Raw genomic sequence first — 20,171 nt, forward strand, 5'->3', positions numbered from 1 at the left:
AGAGGAGAAAGAGAGAGAGAGAGAGAGAGAGAGAGAGAGAGAGAGAGAGAGAGAGAGAGAGAGAGAGAGAGAGAGAGAGAGAGAGAGCTGGAGCACCAGCATTTACCCTGTCCCATTTCCTAACTACAGATACAATGTGATCTGTTACCTCAAGATCATGCTATGATGAATTACCCTCACAAGGAACTAGTCTTTGAACTGTGCATCAAAATAATCACTTATTTCCTTGTGCTGCTTTTGCAGCTGTTTTGTCACAGCAACTGGAAAAGTGGCCAAGACAACTATTATTCTCCTCAGGTCTCTTCCCTGCTTTCTTTACAGCTGGTGACTCCTGAGTAACCTTCTGTGTGCACTCCTCAGATTCTTCTATGAGCTTACCTTCCAGTCCCCTCTAAGATGCTTCTGTTTCCAAGGATACTACCAGGAATTTATGCCTGATGCTTTATTCCTTCTCATTCTCCTGCTCCAGCTAACTGGCTTCACCAGCACTCAGATTCCTGCTTACACAAAGTTGATTTCCAGATCTCTAGCTGCAAACATTGTCGTTTTCTAAGGCTTAAAACCTACATATCCAAATGCCAACATAATGTTTTTCTTGGATGTCTCACCAGCATGTCAAGCCCAACATTTAACATCCAGTCTCTACTCTGTACCAACACTCTTGTTATGTCTCTGTGATTGGTAACATAATCCATTCAGTTTCCAAAACTGAAAACAAGTGGGAGCCTACATCTTACCAGGTCATTACAGGTGAACCAAGAAGACTCCTCCTTGAAAAGTCTTCCAGGAACTTACCTGTTTTAGATGGCCAGATTCCCAATCTCAAAGTATCTTGTTACTATTTTAATCTTCTCACACCGTACTATACCATCTGATTTATTTCTTCTGTGAGACCATTAACAACTGGAGGGTAACATATATTCCCCGTACTCTCATTCCTGCCAAAAGACCTTGATGAATATTGGTGCTCTTAAGTGCCCCCTGCCACACACATGAAAGAATTAATAAATTGGTTAGTAAAACATATAACAGATTAATACCACAAGAAAGGTGTTTGACACTCAGAACTCAGGAGACGGAGGCAGTGTGGTTGAAAAGTTCATGATTAGCCTGGTCTATATAGAGTTTTAGGCCAGCTTGCCCACTGCCTCAAAAGAACACTTGTAAAAGAATAAGACTCAAGTAACTAAGAGTTAATGCAAGAAAAACACAAGTTCCAGTTTATCTGTGGGATCCAGGGAGATCAGATTCTTTTCAGCAAGAAGAGAGTAGAGCCTGGGTGAAGGCAACCCAGAACAACTGCTTCCAGAAGACTTCCTGTGTGCCAAGCTCTTTGCAAGATATCTTACATAGATTTTTTTCAGTTCTGTGAAGAAAATAATAAAAGAGTGTTTTCTCCACATAATGATGAGGAAAGCTGGGCCCAGAGAAAGTCTAGTTCATGGACTACCATCCATTGTAGGTCTCAATATATTGCTTTTGTGTTCTTTGATTTAGAGAAGGATATGAGGTGCGACTATAAAGTAACGAAGCTGATTTTTCTGTGTATTTGTGCTGTAGGTCCTGTATAGGAAACTTTAGTCTCTTTAGAGGGAGATTCTTTAATGTAATTGATGTCTTGCAGTTCTCACTGCTGAGGAGTTTGGGGGCCAAGAAGGGATGAGAGGAACTCCAGAAGAATCCATTAGTGGGATAGTCGGCATCTGGTCAGCTTTCCCAAATGTAATGGCTTACTCTTGGTCAATGGGAATGGATTAAGGACTATCTAGGCACCTATCACAGTGTTGTTTTCAATGTGTCTGTGAGGATGTTTCAGGAGGAATAGCATGTGAGTTTTAGTTTACTCAGCAGAGATCTCTCTTCAGTGTAGGTAAGAACCATTCAATGGACTTGGGACACAGAACAGAAGCAGAGGGAAGGAGGATATATGTCTCTGTACCCTGAAACTGTAATGTACCTGTCTCTTCTGTGGACATCAAAACACAAGGAAGGCTCTGGTGGCCTTTGGACTCTGCCCTCTGGATCTCCAAGCCTTTACCTCAGACCAGAACTTACATCGCCTTTGTTCTAAGACCTTTGCACCTGGACCCAACCATGTTAATATCACCCAATGATCTCCAGCTTTCAGGAGAAACTGGGTCTCAGAACTTCTCAGAACCTGTCATTGTATGATCAAGCTCCTTAGTAAATCTCCATTCAAATTTCTTTGTTGGTCTATCTATCATCTATCTATGTATCTATCTGTCTATTTATGTATTTATCTGTCTATATATCTATCTATGTATCATCTGACTACCTATCATTTTACCTATCTGTCCATATAATTAACTCAGCCACTCTGGAGAAAACTGTCTAATACACTGACTTTCTAGAGACTGGAGAGCAGACATCAGCTCTCTCTGGCAGCAAATATTTGCTGAGCTCTTACTCAGTGCCAGGATCTTGCCTGTAGGAAAGGAATCAAGATGAGCAAATACTTTGCTCTCAGGGACCCTACAGTTCTAATGGGAGACAGCTATTTGTGAAATACACATGGTAACTTGGAATGAAAGAGAGAATACTGGACTGATGTGATAGCATCATATATATCTACAGCTGTCAGTTGACTCCAATTCTTGAGAAACTAGCAGATTCCTTGTTTTTCTGCTAATTTGCTGCTTTTCAATTTATTTTAAAGTACCATTTTTGTTTTTATTTGCCCATTGATTATTTTTGTGTTTTGTTAATTTCATCACTTTGTCATTAAAGATAGAGAAGGAAAATTGATTGTGCTAATCACTGGTAGCTGCCATTATGCTGACCTCTGGCTTGGAATCAGCTATGTATGTTATCACATTTAGACGAAAACCTTCAAAGAAGCTGATTTTGTTGTTGTTGTTTATTTGGTAATGAAGCATTGCTATGTTTGAGAGAGCATTCTCAAACTCTTAGGTTCAGGTGACCCTATTTTCTCTGCATCTGGAGTTGCCGAGTGGCTGGGATGATAGATGGACACTACCACGCCTAGCTAAGAAGGCTCTCTTCCTAACACTGCCAACAGATGAACAAACACAAACTCACAAATAAGTGACTTCCTTCGGATCTCAGATCTTAAGTGTCAGTGCTGGGATTAAATTCGGGCATTTTATTACCTGACTAACTTGGTTTTTCCTTGGTGTAGGTTGATGTGTCCTACACTGAAGAAGAATGTGGTGAGGCCTAGGAGGGAAAATAGAAACAAGATAGGATTAAGCACATCTGAACTTGTAGGTTAGTGATGATAAGAGAAACCATTTAATATACATTGATCTGACTTGGGAAGCGTATAAAATGAGAATGAGAAATAATGTTTTCAACCGTGGGTGAGCCATTGTTGTAGATTGATTGCACTGGCATCTCAGGGACACAGAACTTAAACCTTGTCCACAGTATCATTTCACATGCAATTGCATTTCTTGCAACCTTTTTAGCCCCCAAATGAAACTCAATCATTTTTTTAAACATGTGTGTGAAGAACATCCCACATCATGTGTGTGTTCTTGTGTGCATGTGTGTTTTCATGTGTGCATGTATTTGTGAAGGACAAAGGCCAAATCTATGTGATCTCAGTTGCTTCTTTGCTTCAGTTTTGAGACAGGGTCTTTCATTAAACTCAGAGCTCAATGATTAGATAGAATAATTAGCTGCTAAGTCCCCAGGATCCTCTTGCCTGTGCACCCCCAGCCCTGGGATCAGAGGAATGCACTATTGCACCTGGATTTTCATAAGGGAGCTGCAATCCAGTCTTTGCGCTTGTGCTGTGGGCACATTACCAACTGAGCCATCCCCCTGCCCAGTCTAGTCATTCTTACCATTCTACTCACTAGCAACACATTCCTACCTTTATCTACACCCATGTCCTGAGTCCCTCAGCAGCTTACACCATAATGTTTCCTCACTTACCCCATTCACTGGGTCCACCTTATGTAGATGGCTTTCTGTGATACAATTATACCTCAAATTATAGGCTCCATATTTCATGTTTTTTCCACAGAGCAGCTGGGCACAATACTCTTCAGATAAACACAAGCTGTAAGTTTTCCTCATTTCTGAATAACACACAGTTTGAAATTGCTTTAATGGCTGGATACAAATTTTATTATGGATCAGTTTGGCTATATATGTGGGGCTGTGAATTTCCCAATAGCGGTCCACAACTAGGCAATCTCTTTGAGGTAAAGTAGAATCTTAGTAATGATCGTGTAACTTATTCTATTTTTAAAATATGCTAGTCTTTAAAATGAGAGAGAGTTCAATCTTTTCTGTTTGCCACAACACACACACACACACACATACACACACACAGACACTCTCACCCATAGACACATATGTATACACACACATACACAGACAGGCACACAAAGTCACACATACTCACATACTTACATATGCACAGACACACACACTTATACACATAGAAACACACAGAGATACACTCACATACAAATCCACACACACAGACACACACACATACACAGAGACACATACACGCATAGGCACAGACACAAACACATACACACACAGACACACAAAGTCATACACACAGAAATACACAGAGACACAAATACTCACACACAAAGAGACATACTCACATATGCACAGGCACACACAGTCACACAGAGTAACACACACATACACACAGACACACACACTCACACACACAGACACATGAATAGGCACAGACATACTCATACACACATACTCACACACATAGACACACACATAGGCACACACACATACACACAGACACACATAGGCACACACACAGACACATATGCACACATAAACACAAAAAGTCATACACACTCACACACAGACACACACAGAGGCACTTACACACAGACATATACATACATATACACAGAGACACAGACACAGACACAGACACACACACACACACACACACACACACAAACACCACGTATCTTGGAAATGTTTTAGCCTTGACATTTACAGCTTATTTGTCCACAGAGGTACTTCAGAGAAGAACCTGTGATCAGAGAATAGTGTTCTTTCTTTTGTTAAGTAAGGACTAGCATGACAGAGTGTTTAGTGAGCACCTGGGAGAATTGTCATTCCATGCAGTGTGTCATTTAACATTGTTCCAACTGCACTGAGTACCCTAAGTTCACACATGGAACTCCTAACCAACAATGTGACAATGTGGCTGTGTAACATAGGTGTGCACACAGCCATCAGGCAGCTGTCAGGAGCCAGGAGAAAAGCCCTCCTTGGAGCTTCCAGGGTTCTAAGTTGCAGAGTTATAAGAAGGAAGTGTCTCTTGTTTAAACCACCAGACAGTAGATTTGCTTTGACAACCTGAGGTGACCAGAATACACCTTCACATACACTGTACAGATGCACTGGTAACTTGCCTCCACTTATCGTGATGCAAGCTGGGGGCTAGAGACGCTGAGCAACAGTACTGTTGCATGGATGGTGGACTGTTGAGTTGAGAGTGAGTTGAGCCTCTGACTCGGCATCCTAGACACTTTTATCCCACAGGTGCAATAAAACAGGCATTTCCTTGCTCTAGATCATAGTAAGGAAGTTACAATGGAGCTTTAGGTCCTACATCGGAGTCCTTCCACATGTTATAAGTAAGCGGCATTCTATTTTCTTAACAAATAATGATGGCATCATGCTAGACTCTACTCAGTAGAGATGGGGTGTAATCTAGCAAGCAGGAACCTTTGAGATGCCTATAGTTGAGTAGATATCTTAGGTCAGATAAGATGCAATGAAGTAGCCTGTTTTAAAGTACAGGCTAAGGCAGGAGGGCCTCTAGGTTGCTGTGACTATTTTGTCCCTATGACACATCCGTGGCAGAGAATTTTAACACATCTTTAAAATAGAAAATGAGAAAACAGGTTAAGGATGAGAAAAAAGTCTTGTACTCAGTACCTTTTCTTGTTTTGTTCTTTGAGACAAGGTTTCTCTGTGCAATTGACCTAGCTGTCCTGGAACTCACTCTGTAGACCAGGTTGGCCTCAAACTCACAGAGATCCACCTGACTCTGCCTCCTGAGTGCTGGGATTAAAGGCGTGCGCCACCACAGCCTGGTTTGTACTCAGTTCTTCACTGCTGGAGAACTTCATACTCCTTTCCTGTCATACCTTTCTGCCATTGCACTTGGCTGTAGTCTCCTCAAACCCATTGTCTCTGGAGTGTTTCCATCCTTGTTACAGAAAGCTCTACTTCCTAGCTATCAAAATCACCCTCAATTGTTTTCCTTTACTCGCAAATCCCAACTTTGAGCACATTTTAGCTCTCGTAGACACCCTTGCCTTTTCCACTTGGTCGCCACCCCACTACTTCCACCACGATTGCTGCTGTGCTTTTAATACTTTCCGGGTTCTCCTGAAATCCCTTCTCCACATCACGGTCAGAAAGATTTGCAAAATTTTATCTTACAGATCTCCGGTACTTGCCTGTTGAAAGTCTCTGAGGTCATTGCACAACACTCAGAATGAAACCCTTATACAATTTTCCTGGTGTCTGAGACTCTGCTCTCCTGCCTTCTGCCTTCACCATAAGCTCCTTTGCCATTTGCCTCCATGGCAGCCATTTTCTTGGCCCTAATTAGCTAGATCCAATAGCCAATAAGATCTCACTTCCAATGTTACCTCTTCAAAGATGCTCTCCCTAACTACCTAACTTACCATCTTTTCCATCCCATCAATTCCCATAACACTTTTTTAAATAGCACATTGCCCAATCTAAATATGTCTGTTTACTTATTTTTCATAATCTTTTTTCTCACCTCAATGCTTATTCACACCCCTGCAGAAAAGCACATAAAATATTTATGTTATTCATGGACTACTGAATCTCCAGACCCTTAAATACTGTCCACCATAAAATAGACATGAAATCATACTTACAGAATTAGTGAATGGCTTAATGTGTGAGCAAATTGAAAATAGTGCTGGAGGGTTTTTCAAAAGAAAAAAATTGAGATAGGGTCTCATGCAGCTCAGGCTGGTCTCAAACTCACTGTATACTAGACAATGAACCTGAGTTTCTAATTTTCTTTCCTTCACTTCCCTCATGCTGAGATCACAAGCATGTGTCAACAAGCCTGGATCATGTGATCCTGGATTAAGCCCAGGAATTCCTGTGTAGTAGACACATACCCTGCCTACTGGAATTGTAACCCTAAATACTTCCTCCAGAGTTGATGGTTTTTGTTATTTTTAAAATTAGTTTATTTTTCATATGCCTTGGTTATCTCCTGCTGTGTGATTCATCAAGGACAAGAAGCAGTTTGCACAGCCTGTGGTACCACTTAATAAGCATACACACATGCATTCATGCAGGTACCACTTATAAGCATACACACATGCATTCATGCAAGCACACATGAGCGGAGGAGTGCATCAGCTGAAGCAGGGCATTGATGCCTTAAGTATCAACAGTCAGGTCTTATTTAGGTTCTGGGCAGACGTGGCCTGACAAACAGTCTTCATCCCCATTTTTGTTGACCGAGTGTCCTTTCTGTGGAACGAGTCAAGGACACACTTACACTGGGTTGCTTTTTCTAAGACCCAGCTGAGCTTCTACCACCAAGCAGAGTTTACACCTAAGTAGGAAAGCAGTGGGCAAGCCAACTCACTGTCTCAAGTCATCTGGTTTAAACAACATCATCAGGGCATGACAGCTTTTCTTCTCTGGATGATTGTTGCTCGTTCCCTACTTGTCTGGACCATTGTACTTATAGGTTGCAGATACCACCGGATGGTTCAAGTTGCCGCCTGTCACTGGAGTTCTTAAACAGGACTCTTCACAGTCCCTTTTCCTTTCTGCTTCTCTTTTTCCTGTTTCTCTCAAAAATCTTCTCTGCCAGGGTTCCTTTTCTCAAGTGGTTTAGAACCATTTCTTTCCAGGTAGTCAGCAACCTCCTTGCCTAGTGCTGAGGACAGTCCCTGAAATCTGGGATTATCTTTGTTGTTTGTGTTACAAGTTGTCATAAGTAATACGTAACAAAACTGTGTAGGCCAGTTGAAGCTCTCCTTTGTACATTGCCCTCACACCTTTGAAATCAGTTACTACATGAAGATAAGTGTTGTGCTATAGAACCATACAGTATGCTAATGATGTTTCCCAGCCTGCCAAGCATTAACTGCTTCTAGGGTTAATCAAAATCTCCTTCACACTTGTATTAGATGAACCCTTGCTATTTCTAGTGATACGGGCTCTCTTAGGATTGCCTTATTCCTGAATGGAAGAACCATTTTCATCATCTAATCCTCGTAGAACATTGAACCATTTCTTACCCTAAGCTAGGGCCAAGCTCAGGATCCCTTGAGATCAACCCGCATAGCCTGCTAAAATAATATCCATCCCTAAGCATGCCAGTTTCCCCATTCTTCTTTGCCCAGCCCCTACCATGGAAAGCATAATAAAGTCTATTGCCAAATTTTCTTCTTACTTTATTTCCAGAAAAACCCTGGACATGACAGTGGGGGTAATGTATCCCTTCTCTTGGGGACTATAAGAATAAACTCTTCCTTTAAGGGCCTGTGGGCTAGTAATATTCTCTCTTCTCATCAAGCACAATTCCGGATACACTTAGCCCATTCTTGCTCACTACCCTTTGAATGAAATAGGTATTATTTAGTGTGAATTGCACAGATGGAGATGTGAGGACTCAGTATTTGAACAAAGCCAGTCTTCCAATCATATGATAATTTATCTTTACATATGAATTCATATATCCAAGAAGGTATAATTATGGACTTATCCTATCATTGTCATTGGTTAAAGCTTTTCACAAAATATTCCCGGCAAAAATTATTTAATCATGTAAGCCTTAACTGTAAAGCTCAACCCTGTTTCCTCTTCCCATTTAAGCTTATGTTTCAGCCCTAAACACTACTAGTCCATAGCAATGTCTTACAAATAAATGGACCACTGACCCTACTCCCAATGCTGTAGACTGCCAGATTAAGAGTAATGTACAGTAAGACCTTTGCAGTCACTTCCCTGACTCACAAGTCTGTGAATTCAGATCATTTCTTCTGACACTTAGACTAAACTAGGAGTCATTGTAACAAGACAGTATAGACCCAGTCCCTTGATCTTTGGGTCCTCAGATGGTTTTACTAGGAGAAAGCTAGCCTGGTGAACAGTAGCTTTTTCGACTTGTTTCTTCACAAGGCCAAGACTCAGTGTGTGTTACTGGGGGCATTTATCCTCACTTCATCTTATCTCTGCTTCTTTACTGGCCTCAAATATCCTTTTCCCATCTGGAATCCTGTGTGCTTTTCTCCATTCTCAAAGTCTCCAGTAACTTTTCCTGTCTCAAGTCACCTTTCCCTCCATAGTGTAACCACGGCCCTGCCCCCACTTCCTGCTGTGAATCAGACCAGCTGGTGTTTGAGAAGATCTGAGCACTCCACCACTGAGCAGCTGGGATGACCTCAGAGCTGCCTCCTGACCAGGCTCTTCTAATGTATCCTCACCCACATTCAAGACACAGGTTGTGACTGAAGGATTTCTAAGCACAGGACCTTACTGTCAGTCCTATATGGGGTACCACTCATAAGACAGCCTTTCCAGCAGTTCATCCTGGATCTAAGCATCACAGTGTCCAGAGAACTCTGTGTGCACAGAAAACTCAGACTCGTTATTTGGAAGAGAAGCATGTCATTAAAACCGACAGGCATTTCCTTATCTTCTTTGGGCATAGGGGCTAGTGGAGCCTGGGAGAGCAGTGGCGATCCCCAAGTACTGGTAATGCTCCCAGTATCACGGAACCCCTGTCTGCACGCCATTACTTCTCTTGCAGCCTTGCAGCCCATGACCTCACGGAGGAGTCTTGTCTCCCACTTCTGTCTTTGTAATACCCCTTCTACCGATATGGTTTTCACTATAGCTGATAAAACTAGTGGTATGTACTTTGTCCAAGGGAAGATGTTCTAATTAAAAAATTTAAGACTGAAAAATATACAGGAGCTAAGCATCTTCACAGGTGGGACTGGGGCAGTATTCATTTTTTCTCAGCCCCTTGGAAATGAGAGCAGGTAGGATGCCTTTGTATCCTTCAGCAACTGTAGTAATAAACACGAAGAGCTTAATGCTTATTTTTGAATTATATTTCATTTTGCCAATTGTGCGGAGCCCTGCCTAATTTAACAAAAGGCTTCGAGAAAAAAAATACAGTAGAGCAGATGCACATAGCAACCATTAAATTAGGATACAGGCGTGAGAGGCACGCAGCGAAGGGAGGCTTCTGCCAGGCAGAGCAGGAGCAAGAATAATGGCAGGCCCAAGGAAAGCTGGCGCTCTTGGGTTTAGACTGAAGGAGATGGATCTGAGCCCAGAGCAACAGCGAGATTGGCCTCTAAGAACACTGTATCCCAGAGTCCCCTCCTGACACTATTATGGTGCTCTCTCCTGCCATCATAAAGCCATAGATGGATTTTATGAAGATCAGTCCTACTACATTTTAGCATCTCCCGGTGATTTTCCCAGCTCTTACTTTTCACTACAATAAGATGCACAGATAATGGGGACTATTTTGCATGTTGCCTTGTAAGAAGAAATTCCGAATTGCCAGCCAGAGAACAGACAGGAAAGGGATGGGCGTTGAGTGTTTCTAGGTAGGCCATCAGAGCAGGAAGCTTATTCCAGCTTTTTGCATAGGCCCAGGGAAGCTGTGCCTTGGAACTAAAGCCTGGATGGAGAGATGCCGAGCGGTGGGCATTCAGGTTGGCTCAGCTTCCTAGAGTGGCAAAAGCAGTTCGGTTCTCCAGGGCGGGGTCTGACAACTTCTGCCTGGCATCGCGGAAGGAAGGTGCTAGTGTCAGTTTTCAATTTGCTGCCTTTCCCCAGAACTCCTTCTCCAGCCCTCCCCCTCTATCTTCCCACCCATATCAGGGGAGGCAGCCAGAGGGACTCAGCATTTCCTCATCTTGCTCCCGTACAAGGAGAGAGTGGAGCCCCCTGAGGCGCCTGGCACATTCCCTCAGGGATCCCGGCCTCTGTGGGCGCGCCGCTCACGGCGCGTCGGGGGTTAAGGTGGTCGCCCGCGCCCCGCACCCGCCGGGATGAGCGCGCAGTCCGTGCCGCCTGCTAGCCTGCTAGCTCCGAGTCGACACCCGGAGAAAGTGGCGGTCAGGGATGCAGCTGCTGCCATGACAACCCTGGCGATCAGAGCCCGCGTGCATAGGGGCTGCTCCCCGGAGGAAGGCGGCGCGGAGGCCGGGGGCGGCCGCTGAGCGTGGCGTCCGCGCGTCCCCGCGTCCCGTGCAGCGTCCCCGGAGGAGGCGGGGGCCGCAGTCCGCTCAGCTCCCCGCGCCCAGAGCCTGCGCCGCGGCGCTCCGCGGACTGGCTAGGGCCGGGCTGGCGGGAGTCGCCCACCGGGCTTCGGGGAGAACAGCCTCAGAGCGGAGGATCCGGGTTAGCCGGCTGCGGGTCTCTCCGTGTGCAACTTTTTATCGCCTTGGGGACCAGATGCGAGACTTGGAGCTGTTTTCTAACTCTAGCCATACATGTGTGTGATCTAATAAAACATTTTCTCCTCTCCTTGAAGCAGGAGCTTTTTATGACAGCTCCTTTCTGTCAGAGACACTTGCCTTCTTTGGGTTATAAACTTTTGATGCCAGACCTCTGCAGAACGCGCCCAACTGAATCTTAAAGTAGCTTCACCGAGAGAGGCAGAGAACGCACAATCTGTGACCTTCGTCCCTGCTCCTTCTTTCCTGCTCTCTCTCCCCCGCGGGCTCCCTCCGCCCCAGGGAGCGTCGAGAAAGCTCTTTTTTTGGATGCAGGAGGGGGCATCTGGTTCTGCTAGGCTGGAAAGCTGAGGCTGGAGACGAGGAAGAATTATTAGGCTCCGGAGAGCCTGGACTCAGCCTCTCCTTCTCCCGCTCCCAGCTTGCTCTCTCTCCCTCTCTTTGCTTTCTGCCCCACAACACTTCCGGCTGTTCTGAGAGGGCAGGGGACAAGGACCGTGCCGCTACGGGAGTTCTGGGAAGTTGTGACTGACAAGGATGGGGGTCTGTGGGTACCTGTTCCTGCCCTGGAAGTGCCTCGTGGTCGTGTCTCTCAGGCTGCTGTTCCTTGTACCCACAGGAGTGCCGGTGCGCAGCGGAGATGCCACCTTCCCCAAAGCTATGGACAACGTGACGGTCCGGCAGGGGGAGAGCGCCACCCTCAGGTAGGGAGCCTTCCTTCATCTGGGGACTGAACCCATTGCACATGGCTTCAATGGGGAGGGGGTCAAGAAAAAGAAAAGAAGGCATGAAAGAGGGCCACTGGAGCACGTGAGAGGCCTTTTGCAGGCCCAAGAAGTGGCCACTTGCGTCGTGTGCTTGCTGATACCATTTTTTCTTGAATGGCTTTGTCATTTGGTCCTCTGTTGGTATGCAGTTTTACAGGGACTGTTGAAGTCTACACTTGGAACTCCATGTGTTCATGGGGCCATGGCCCCATGGTGTGGACGCCCGGATGAGACTTGTGGGCCCTGGCATGAAAACACTGTGTGGTTAACTAAATACACTTGGATTTTAATTCCAGACAAGGAGGATGTAATGACATAGGATTGGCATCAAGATAGCCAGCTTTGGCAGAAGTGTGTGTTGAGTGTGTATGGGCGTGGGGGGGGGCGTAATCCCACAAAGACTCTAGATTTCCCGTGCCAGCCCACGACCTTTTATGAGTCTGCTGAAGACATAGCCACTCAAACTAAACCTATGCTGTGCACTCAGGCCCTGATGTAAATTATGGGGCCTTTGTATTTTTGTGTTCTGGGGCGAAGAAGAGGAAACATGTAGCATTTATGCAGCGACATCATTCCTGTGTGAGAAGCACAATAGAGAAGCTTTTTGTTTTAGCTTAATGAGTTACAGAGAATCACTTCCATGCTCCAGGCAGAGGGGTGGAGATGCTTGGAATATGAACCTTTGGGGACTGGGCCTGCTGCAGCAGAGACTTTAATAAAAATGCAGCCACCACTTTCCACCAGCTCAGCAGATATCATCTTTTATCCCTTTAATGAGGCAGTTCTGGTCCTAGGAGACAGATTCGGGGACGTCCCAGCTTAACTGCGTCTCACAGTGTACACAGGGTGAATGCATTTGCCCTGCCTGTGACTTTGATGGTTATGGAGAAAATAAAACATCCTGACCCAGATTCTGCAGCCAGAATTCCTGGCTCCTGCAAGGAGAGATTGAGGGTGGGGTTCCCTTCTTCCTGTTGCCTGTGATTTCCCTTGTGGAGCCCTTCCAGCCCAGGCTCTGGCCTCTTCCAGAGGAAGGGACAATAGCCTCTTAGACATTGCTGTTCCTTATGTGAACCCCGGGGTTAAACTTGGATATTTGCTACCTTGGGTGAACCTTAGGTGAACCTTCTTTTCAGCTAAATCCCCATCTTCTGGACCTTCACAGACCTTCAAAGGAGAACAGGGATGTCCCTTTCCAGACACTATGAGCTGCAAGCACTTCTGGCTCTGTGAGCATCCCTTAGCTTGTAGCAGATGAGAGTGCATTATCCTTACTTTGTGTGGTTCCAAGTCTGCTCTTTGAGATATGATTTGGAGGAATACACATTTTCAGAGGACTAGTGGTTTACAGGTGCCAACAATATATAACCACAATGTGTATGAATCTGGGAAATGTACAGGCACACTAGTAGTTGGAAGAGAGTTTGAACACTGCCACACATCTCTTTTTCTTACTTTGTTGGGGACAAAGAGTCCCATAAGCAAGGGGGATATCACCAATAAATTTGCAAAATCTGCTTGTCCTCCTCTTGCCCCTAAAAATTAAACTAGAAACTTAGAAACTTGGGCTTTTGCCTTCTGGGATGCAGTAAGATCATTCTACCAGCAGAGGGCTGGCTTCCATCTACCATTTTTATTAGCTGCTGGCCTGTTTTCATGATCTTCGATTCTTATGTTTAACAGCTGGGCTTGGTAATGGGAAAGTGAATAAAAAAGGAAAAGCTGAATAGTTGTTTTTCATGCTTGGTGGAAAACAACAACGTACATGTTCAGCTATGACTGCTGCTGGTTACCTGACTATTGTAGCTGATGTTAAAAGTAAGCACATTCCCAGTGCTGAGTTTTGCCTCTCCTCTCCTTTGCACATTTTCCCTGTGTAGACAAACATATCCCCATGTCCACATCTCACCCTCCAGGTATCTTCTTCATTTTTTTACCTTGTGTAGTCTTTTCTTTCATTGCTCTATTTTTTTTTATAGGGCACCTCCCTGAAATTCTTGGCTGTTTGTTACTCATGTTAATGCATTTCTTCCCTTCATCATTAATTCGTACCATTCTCTATGTGAGAACAGCTTAATCTCTTTGCTACTATCTCAACATTTCTTGAAGTAACTCGAATGGCCTGTGCAGATTTATGTGGCTCTTCATCTCTTTCCTTTTTCTTTTCCTTCCAATCTGTTCTATGAGCTGGCAGCTGTGTTCCCTTATCAGTAAAACTCGGTCCTCAGTTGTTCCACAGAGAGGTCACGTTCCCAGTAAGTGAAAGTCCACAGGCTTGGCCTGGGGGAAATCTATCATGTGTTGTTTGGTAGTCTTTTTGCTCTTTAAAAAGTATTGCTCATTTTGTTTATTTTTTGCAATGCTGAGGAATCAAATCATTAGCCTTATGCATGCCAGGAATAAGTTTTATCACTGAGCTGTCTCCACAGCCTTACAGCTCTATGGAAAGTCACTTTTAAGTCTCCTTAAAAGAGTTCATTGGCAATTTCTTGCCTGGGAATTTAGTGTTCTGTAAATTTTGATGAATTATGTGGTACCCACACCTAGCTGTTGTGCCCAAATTATGAACCCCCAAATCACCAAGAAACCCTACCCAATGCAAGAACAAAGAGTCTTTAATAATTTAACAAGTTAACTGTATTAACTCACATCCTCTGTCATTTCAACAAAGTGGGTGGAGCCAGAAGGACCTGAAGGAACCTAGGGGCAGGGATTTTATTGTGGCAGAGCAAAGAGAGTGTCCAAGGGTCCACAACAGTCTCAGGATTGGTGCACTTCTGAGGTTGGGTGACCTGGCCTGTGTTTATTGGTCAACTGGCTGCCATCGCCTATAGGCCCACCCAGAGCAGTTGCTATGCTCTGTACATCACTGCTACCATAAAGCATATCCAGAGGCCACCAGCTAACTTCTGATTGGTTCCTTGCTATGTGGAGGGTATCTGGCTTCCTAGTGACTGGGGCAGTTCCAGCAAGGTCATGTTGGAAACTCAGTAACATCTGCTGAGTCAGAGGCCTACATCTTGCTGGGTCTTTTCTGCAGCCTGTCATGGCTGCTAAAGAAGGGGGCGGAGTGAGTGGTGTCTGGTCCCTTCACTAGCAATATTAGAAAACCCTCTCCAAGGTAACTGCCCCAGTTTACATGACCTCTAGTCTGTTCCTAATTCTTGAGCCAAGTCAGGCAAGGAGCAGAGACCTTAAAGTAAAGCACAGAAACCAGATGCCCAGGTAAACCCTCAGATTTTCCTCTGAGAAGTTCCCCAGGTCAGAAGAGCAGTTGTTCCCTGTGGGCGATCAGTTTTGTGTAACAGGCCTCTGGTTGTACTGAGGGACCTTCAGAAGAAGACCCTAAGTTTTCAGTATACATGAAAACTCATTTTACATAAGTGAGATGACACTATCATCCCTGTAACTACTTCATAGGGCTGCTTGAAAAGTAAAAATAATTATTTTAATGTTGAGTTATTTTGCCTTTTTTGGAGGAGAGATGATATGGAAAATGAAGGTGCTATTCTTTATGGTTGGATTATAGCTTCTATGAATCTGATTTGAATTCATTATTACAAATGGGCCCTCTTGGCCGGGATCATTTCATTACAATTATGTGCTGTTGGGTTAAAAATGTTCTGTGACTTTCCATTAGATTAGATATGACAAGTATCTGGGAGTCCTCTGTCCGAATCAATGCCCATATTCAGATGGGTGCCCAGGGTCTAGGAATGGGCAGCTGGCATCTATGAAGCCTTCTCAGCAGCAGCCATCAGCCAGCCATACTTTCTTCATGGGTCATAGGCACCTCTTGCTTCTCTTTAGTTCCTCTGTGGATTTTTGTTTCCCAGTTCACATGGATATTTTGAGGGATGCCATAGATGAGTGATACTTGTGATAATTTGTTCTAAGCAGTGGCAAAAGCCCATATAATGTTTTTTTTATTGTTGCTGTTGTTATTATTTGTTTGCTTCCTTTTTCATAGTAGAGTAATCTGTGGCTGATCCATGTTTGCCGATCTGGGATTATGCTTAATGGCACTTTTCTAAACCATCCTGCATCTTCGCTTGGAGCTTTGAGGTAATCCATTCCAGAACAAGCATTCGAGGTTTAGCTACTGCCAGAGAATAATCTGGGCATTGGAATTTTACCAAAGCAGCTGGTACAGTGGAACTCCCAAGGACAGCGCCCTGGTGTTGAACTGGGTGATTTCTGTCTTGTGCACCCATGGAAAGCAGCTTGCGGTTTTGCACTAATTAGGAGAGCTATCAGGTCTTCCAAAGTATGCATGAAACCTGTGTATGTTAATGTTGAAGGTGCTAAAGTTAGGGCTTGTGTCAGCATGAGGTAGTTCTCTTGATTTGGGAAAGATGAGGACATGAAAAGCCTTTCCAGCAGATCCAGTCTGAGAAAGAACCTCCTTCCTGGTGGTCGTAATAACCTGAGCTTCTTGTGAAGGCACTTGAGAAACTATTTAAAATATCCCCTTGAAGGTGAGGTTGAGTAGACTTCATGCTAAACATGGGTGAGGCCCCTAGTTTCACCCCCAGGAAGAATCAGAAAACAAAATTCAAATGTTTGTCTCAGAAACGGTGGCTATGAATGTGGGCATTTAAAACACTCTCCCAGCATTTCTCAAGTAAGCTAGAACTGAGATCCACTATTTTACAGGATTTTTGCCTTCTAATATCTGAGCAAGAATGCTTTCTAGGGTCCTTTCTTTGTGCTGAAACATCTCCCCCATGACATGTTATGTGCCTCGTAGCTATACCAGTGCTCTAGAAAGAGCAGAGCTCAGGGCCTGCACACCTCTGGCTGACTCTTATCTCACACTGGCTGTCTGATCATGCTCAATTCAGTATGTTTGTGTACATACGGGAACAATTTCTGCCCTGTCTATAACATTAGATGAGGAAAAGCATACATAGATGTTCTGTTAACATTAAAGCCATAAGTATCCTTTGTGCAATCCTCCCACATGCTTAATTCAACTCCAAATTATTTATCTAATAAAATTTAAATGCTGTGTAAATAATTGTTACCTTGTGTTACATAGCAAATAATGACAAGAACATGTTTAGTGTAGACACACTTGGTTTATTTTTAGTATATTTTATCTATGGCTGTTGAATCTATGAATGTAGAACTCACAGATATGGAAGGCTGATTACATGTGCTAGTTGCTACTGAGACTAAATGGAACTCCTCGGTAACAATTGATGATATTCACAGCTTATTCCTGTTTTATCTTGTCTACCACCTCCTCCTCCTCCACCCACACACATACACATAACTTTCAATCTCCTTAGTTTCACTTTTCATCAGCTTCCTGCTTTCTGCGTGTGTGGTCAAGAGTTGTCCTCAGTTGAATTCCAGTAATGCTTGCTGCAGACCTCTGCTCTAACAGGCATGCACTGTGGATGTGTGATGTCTTTCTGTGTGGTGACCAACAGGCTGTGTTATGGTGGAGCTCCTGTTGTATTTGTTCTATATAGATACTGTGGTGGGTTAAAAGATGGATTAGAAGAGCACATACAGTTCAGTGCTATAACCCACCTTAGCGAGTCCTACCTCTTTAAATTACTCTTACCTCTAGAGCAATGATGTGCTCATATCTGAACAATGTGGCTGTAGGACACTCAAGGGCAGCATGTGGGGATCTGGGAACCTGAGGGATTTTGGATTCCACTCAAATCACTTGCCAGAGGGGACAGTTGTATCCACCAGTGTTGCAATTTGATCTGAAACCCTGCAGAAGTCTTTACTATCCCTCAGGGCAAGACAACAAGCAGGCAGCCAAGTTCAGAAGCTTTTTCTTGCTACTGTAGAATATATCTGGAAAGAAGGTTGTCAGGTCTTGCAGAGATTCACAAGGAGATTAATAGAACAGCAATGTCAGTGGCCCTGCTCAAGAACCAGTTGCACCGAGGATTGGGTCATATTACAATGTTGCCCTGATCTGGAAGAGCAGGGCTGGACTACATATGTGACAGTGTGACATTTGTCCTTTATGAGGGGATCTCTCTCCCACATACAGCATAAATGTACTCTAAAGAAGGAGTTGGAAGGCTCTAAACATGTCGATTCATGACTTCCTGAACATTCTGGAGAACTCATAAACTGTCATCTAAGCCCCTTGACTATTTATCTGGCCTCTTCTTTTAGTAAATTTGACTATAGGGTCCAGTTTAGCTCTGTCTCTTCTTACCTTTCTTTTGGCATCTAAGTAATGGATTCTGGCCTTGGCCTTCTTATTGTGTTCACCATGTGGGTAGCTGCAAAGGAGACGTAGTGTGCCATGGATCTGATGGGATCTGGTAGTGCGACACTGTGGAAGGGAAGAGTCAAGTCAGTTTTATTTGACCTTCCCAGTAATGACTTTTCAAATTACCTATTACTAACAAGAATCTGATTCCCCAGTCAGGAGATGAGAGAAAGGAACTAGTCTACAATATCAGCAATGATTGGCATTAGCTAGTAAGTTAGCCATGCAGCAAGAGAGAGGGAGAGAGAGAGAGAGAGAGAGAGAGAGAGAGAGAGAGAGAGAGAGAGAGAGAGACTTTGTATTTGTCTATTTCTTGTTCTCTGTTCAAGAAGATTCATTTGCTGATGATGTATGTAGTAAAATTAAGGTCTGAATAGTCTATGCTAGAAGAGATCCTGTGTCCTTTGCATCTTGGCCCATCTGTAGTCCTGTTCTATTCCCCAATTGCACCAACTTATACCCTATTATACATTTTTAAAATATAACATTTTATTAATTCTTCGAGAATTCCATACAATGAATATATTCACTATCACTTATACCTCTAATTCCCCCAGTCCCATTCCCCCATTACTTCTCAACTTCATGTCTTTTCTTTCTTGCCTTTCCTTCCTTCCTTCCTTCCTTCCTTCCTTCCTTCCTTCCTTCATTCTTTCCTTCCTTCCTTCCTTCCTTCCTTCCTTCCTTCATTTATTTGTTTATTTTCAAACAAAGTTTCTCCTGCCTTGGCTGTCCCAGAGCTCACACTGAAGACCAAGCTGGTCTTGAATTTACAGAGATCTGTCTGTCTTTGCCTCCTGAGTGTTGAAATTAAAGGTGTGCACCACCCCCTGCTTCCCATCCCCTAATCCCTTTCCTTTTTGTTAATAACCTACTGTAATGTTCTTCCTGCCCTCCACATGGGTCCTGTTTCTACTTTCAGCCCAGAAATAACACACAGGACAATATATCAATTATAAGGCTGTTGGTCATTCCTTGGTTTCTTATTGGCTAGCTCTGAGTTGGTTATTAACTCATAATTACTAATATATATTTTATAAGAACTTATCTTTTCCAGGACGCATTCCCAGGAGATCACCTGGCGAGAACTCTCTTCACTACATTTCCCAGAATCCTCTTAGACTCCTAGTCCCACCTATCTTGCTTCCCTATTGGCCAACAGTGATTTGTTGATATATAACAGAATGACTTCCCCCATCATCCTTCTCATCCATTTTTTGTGTGGGTATATTTACTTGTTGACCATAGGATACAAACTTAAGGAAGGCTTACTGTCCTTCCCTCAGAAGTCATCAACAGGCAATAACTCCTCAGTTAGGTGGCAGATTTGTGACCCTCTTCCTATTTACTTGATTGACCTTGTGTGGCTCTTGTAAGTAAGCACAATTGCCATGAGTTCATGAGTACAGCAGTCCTGTCATGTCCAGAAGACACAATTTTACTCTGGCCCTTTCTAGCAGTGACTACCACACTTTTCATTCTCCCTTTTGTGATGACCCCTGAGCCTTGAGTGGGGAATGACATAGGTACCTCAATTGTGGATGAGAACTCCAGAACACTTATTCTCAACTTTCATCAGTTGTGAGATTTTGTATCAACCACTGTCCAGTACATAAAGAAATGCCTCTGATAAGGATTGGGAGAGACACATCTATAGAGAAAAGACTGTAGAGAGCA

The 20,171-nt window shown here is 43.9% G+C and overlaps 1 protein-coding gene and 1 long non-coding RNA gene across 7 annotated transcripts in view; one reads left to right on the forward strand and one right to left on the reverse strand.

Moving 5' to 3' along the window:
* The window catches only part of LOC121133558, a 53,869-nt gene extending 41,739 nt beyond the window's left edge, over nt 1-12,130 (reverse strand). Inside the window, exon 1 of the long non-coding RNA XR_005870441.1 lies at nt 12,033-12,130. This is a non-coding gene — a long non-coding RNA (uncharacterized LOC121133558). The remainder of the gene's footprint in view (nt 1-12,032) is intronic.
* Opcml (opioid binding protein/cell adhesion molecule like) overlaps nt 1-20,171 on the forward strand; it is a 1,121,214-nt gene that overhangs the window by 591,775 nt on the left and 509,268 nt on the right. Inside the window, exons 1-2 of one of the 6 annotated variants that reach the window (XM_040730265.1) lie at nt 11,292-11,515; nt 12,097-12,181. In XM_040730265.1, the coding sequence (XP_040586199.1) occupies nt 12,138-12,181 (44 nt within the window). In that variant the 5' untranslated portion in view covers nt 11,292-11,515; nt 12,097-12,137. Of the gene's footprint in view, nt 1-11,282; nt 12,182-20,171 lie in introns of those variants that run through there. The other 5 variants (XM_021232088.2, XM_021232087.2, XM_021232086.2 and 2 more) reach the window with 5 other exon arrangements.

This window comes from Mesocricetus auratus, unplaced genomic scaffold (genome assembly GCF_017639785.1).
Source record: "Mesocricetus auratus isolate SY011 unplaced genomic scaffold, BCM_Maur_2.0 Super-Scaffold_100022, whole genome shotgun sequence".
NCBI classification, from domain to species: Eukaryota; Metazoa; Chordata; class Mammalia; order Rodentia; family Cricetidae; genus Mesocricetus; species Mesocricetus auratus.